This window comes from Homarus americanus, unplaced genomic scaffold (assembly GCF_018991925.1).
Source record: "Homarus americanus isolate GMGI-L3 unplaced genomic scaffold, GMGI_Hamer_2.0 scaffold34360, whole genome shotgun sequence".
In the NCBI taxonomy this organism is placed as follows: Eukaryota; Metazoa; Arthropoda; class Malacostraca; order Decapoda; family Nephropidae; genus Homarus; species Homarus americanus.
Window position 1 is genome coordinate 2134604 of NW_024739403.1, and position 3857 is coordinate 2138460.

Here is a 3857-nt window from a genome sequence, read left to right on the forward strand (position 1 = left end):
CACGGTGGCTTTCCTGGACAAACTACCTGGTATTCCCTTCACTTTACGAAACGTTAACGCAAATTTATGCAATAATTTATATATACGGTACCATACTTAATCTAACTTTATTTTATTTACATGTTCATCGATATGCACACAAGTTGCAGTCACGTCAACACGAACGTTCTGTAAGTTATTCTCAGTAATAGGAAGAGTCTAGATATAACAAATGTGTACCTATGGCAATGAGATGTCTCCATCCTGCTATGGTATATATGAGAGGTTGGGTAAAGTTCTGCACTGCAACACTGAGCAAAGAGTCAACCACATCTACCTGGCCAAGAGACTCCAAGACAGCAAACATGAGAATGATTAGGTAAGTTACCGTATCTTTTCATGGCATGGTGTAACTACAGTATATTAGGATGCACTGGTCAGTAATACCTAACACTTGTTTGTTTATACAGTAGATTCATGAGAACGCGAGACCACTTAGATGTGAGTGGTCGGTGAGGTGTCGTTCAGAGAGTGGTTCGAATCAATGATACATGACGCACTTAGCCAATCCCTGGTTCGTTCTGAGATGAAGAGTTGAGTCTGATCAGCTACGGCCCTTAAATTATCTCCAACACCTCGTTCAGTGAGCCGCCGTGCTTCTTTATGTTGTAAAGTTGGTCTGATTCCCTGTGCCCCTTTTCCAATATTTACTTTTAAGTTCTCTAGTGTACATTTATTACTTGGTGACGTTTAAATTATCGTACTGTACTGATTACATCTCGTTTGTGTATGCTGTTATTTTGTTGCGAAACTGTTCCATCACTTGTCTTGTATTTCAGTGTGTTCACATGTGTTCGGAATTCCTGTTAATGATTACCAATCATTTTGTATTAAAATTAAGATTCTTATGACACTCGTTTCATATTCTTTATTTTATTCAATAGACTTTTATTTACGGTGAGCGTTATTGATACAGTAGTTGACTCAGCCCTGGAAACTTTGGCCATATTTGTTTTAACCAATGAATGAATTTAGTTTAAATTGTTCAGCTAAGACGTTTATATATTCCAAGAATACTAGTACTGAACTAACTGAGAATGTATTGCTCTTGGGTAAAGTTTGGTGTGGACTTCATAAAATCGGCTACCCAAGGTGGACAGTTTCCATGGTTCCCCCTCGTCCACTTATTACACCCAAGGAGTCCTCACCCAACTGGCACTCGCCCAAGGGAGGGGAAGAGTCAGTGTGTTTGTATGAGTGTTTGTGTGAGTATGAATGAATTTATGAGTGTGTTTTCGTGTTCTTTGGAAAGTACTGAAATTAGGATTGATAATGTTCGTTTTGCCACAGCTGAATCTTCAAATAAGTGAGTAATATCTAAGTTATATTGAACTACCATGATGTTCCCTACAGCACCTGGGTGAGGGAGGCGTTGGTGTTGGTGGCGGTGTTGGTGTTGGCAGCCAAAGATGTGGCAGCATACCCCGATCCTCAGCGTCCCTATGGCTATCAGCCACAGGTATGTGTGTTTCCGAGGTGTAGGTGTAATTACATATGCTCTATCAAGGCTTCTGTACTGTTGGAGGATGGCTCACTCCAGTGGGCGAACGCGTTCAACCCGAATGAAGCGCCGCCAAGCGGCCGCTGTGTATAAAACACATCACGTCCATTGCACCTTATTGTGTTGTACAGAATTCTTGGCTCTGTCTACCTCATGTTGTCATAATGTTCTAGTCGAAGTAGATTGATTTATATAACTTTCAGTTTGAGATGTTTATTACTAAGCTGTTGTGTGGGTTTATACAGTCCAAAGAACTAACTTACATATATTGTAAAGTGTCTGGGGTATGTAGTATTTTGTGTTGTCCTTTGTTTGTGTCATTTTAATGGGGAAGTTGTAGCTTTTGACACATGGAAACTCACAGGTAGAGAGACGGGTTGATATGGGTTAAAGTAACAGTGATATTTTTTTTTTATGAAAACCACATCAAAGAATTCGTAAAAAATAAAAAATAAATCAGTTGCACGTCAGGTTTCAAAAGTTCAGAATATTTGTTTAAATGCTGTTTTAATAAAAAAAATACCTGTTGCTGCAGGTATGCACGACGTACTATAAAACGCAGACCGTGGCAGTCCCCAAGTACATCACGCAGACCAGCTACCAGACCAGTTACCAGACCCAGGTAAAACATTATGTATGTGTGTGTGTGTGTCATACAAATAGTTACAATCTGGTCCGAGACATTTGGGTATTTACTTACGTCCTGTTAAAGTCACCTGCTGTCCAAAACGCTCAGTATATCACGCAATGATTCATCGTAAAGGCTTTCTCTGCGATTGAACCTCATAACTTTTTTTAGTCTTACTGTATACATTACTACAGCTCAAACCACTCCTCCTTGAGTCATTAGTGTCATAATCATCAATGTACCTCTTACAGTACCAAACGCAGTATGTCACCCAGACGCAGATACAGCCAACCTATGTCACGGAGACAGTAGCTCAGTACGTCACCAAGAAGGAGCCTGTCGTGAGTTACGTCACCAAGACAGTAGCCAGCTATATCACCAAGACCGTAAAGGACACCCAATACATCACTAGGCCCTGCCAACAGACTTCTGGAGGTGTGTGAAGTTTGTCCATTTCGGCGACACAGTTGAGCTCTTTTAGTTATCTTATCTTGGATGATACACTATAGTATCTCCATAAACACACTCGTGCAATATTCAGGAACCTTTAAAATAACTTCCTGTACCTCTTTCACCAAACTATAACCATCTATAATAGTGTTCTTTCCGCATTTACCCAATAGAGGTGGCCAAGCCGAGGGAAGGAGGCTAGTGGCCTGTGTAGAATCCCTCCATTGGTAATTTGGTCAAGGGCTATTTTGAAGCCCTACTGTTCTTGATTCCACAGATTCCAAATATCAATGTATTCATAGCATCACTGTCTTTTCCAGGAAGTCGCTATAAATAACATATGCGCTCTTCTTTTCAGGCTATGGTAGTAGCAGCAATGGTGGTAGCGGGGGTTATGGTACCAGTGGTAATTACGGTGCTGGTAATATTGACGTGAGGGTTAGAAACACGGGTGGTTCCTCAGATGACTGGGTTTGGCCTGCCTAACGCAAAAGTTCTGTGATACCGCCCGTTCTGCCTCACATGTGGCACGCAACTCTGCCAACCTCCAGCCTCCCGCCGCGCCCGGAGGGGAAGGGGAGTATTGTAGTGGGTTCCTCCCCTACAAGCACCGAACTTTCTCGAATTCCCCAGCCTACGCCTCCAGCGCCGCCCACGGAGCGGGGGTCAACTATCTACCCACGCCTACCCCCGCCTTATAAAGCCTGACACCACTGTGACCACTCTCTTTCTACACAGTGCCACCAGCAAGCAACACCTCTTCCTCCCCGCCAGCCTGGCGGCTCCCGCTCCCGCCAGGACCTTGGCGTCCCTCAAGCCGCGTGTCCCTCCTCTGGGCACCCTCACCACCCAGCTCTCTCGACTCAACGCTTATTACCATGCTACCTTCCCAGCAACAAGCTGCATTGTACATCCAATACAATATGTATACAGTGAGCACATTGTGAGTTTCTTTTCTCCATCCCATCCTGAGTGTGAACCAATATCTCATAACCCTACAGTACCTCACACAAAAACAATGATAAACTAGACCAGTGGTAGACAACCTGCGGCTCATCAGTTATGTGGGTGCTGACCACAAGACGATCTATTTGACCGTTGTCCTCACATAAAAGAATTGTACAAGAACACCGATTTGGCCATTTGTTGAATATTTGGTAATTAATAACTACTTTTGTGATTTGGCTGGGGTTTATATTAATTTTACTTAAGTGTTTTCTTGAGGCGCTGACAACTTTT

At 42.9% G+C, this 3857-nt stretch overlaps 1 protein-coding gene across 2 annotated transcripts; it reads left to right on the forward strand.

The window, feature by feature from the left end:
- The first annotated feature begins 267 nt into the window (after positions 1–267).
- Positions 268–3221, forward strand: LOC121874660. 2 transcript variants are annotated; one of them, XM_042378890.1, is made up of 5 exons: positions 268–358; positions 1393–1498; positions 2076–2162; positions 2420–2603; positions 2977–3221. In XM_042378890.1, exons 1-5 carry the CDS (start codon positions 345–347, stop codon positions 3102–3104), a joined length of 519 nt encoding a protein of 172 aa, XP_042234824.1. In that variant the 5' UTR covers positions 268–344; the 3' UTR covers positions 3105–3221. The 2 variants fall into 2 exon arrangements, with proteins under 2 accessions (XP_042234824.1, XP_042234825.1); XM_042378891.1 differs by lacking the exon at positions 2076–2162.
- Positions 3222–3857: the final 636 nt, after the last annotated feature.

Excerpts from the sequence above, each read along its gene's own strand:
- LOC121874660 (XM_042378890.1), top strand. Across the intron at positions 1,499-2,075 it reads CCTATGGCTATCAGCCACAG|GTATGCACGACGTACTATAA; the intron begins GTATGTGTGTTT and ends CTGTTGCTGCAG. Across the intron at positions 2,604-2,976 it reads CTGCCAACAGACTTCTGGAG|GCTATGGTAGTAGCAGCAAT; the intron begins GTGTGTGAAGTT and ends TCTTCTTTTCAG.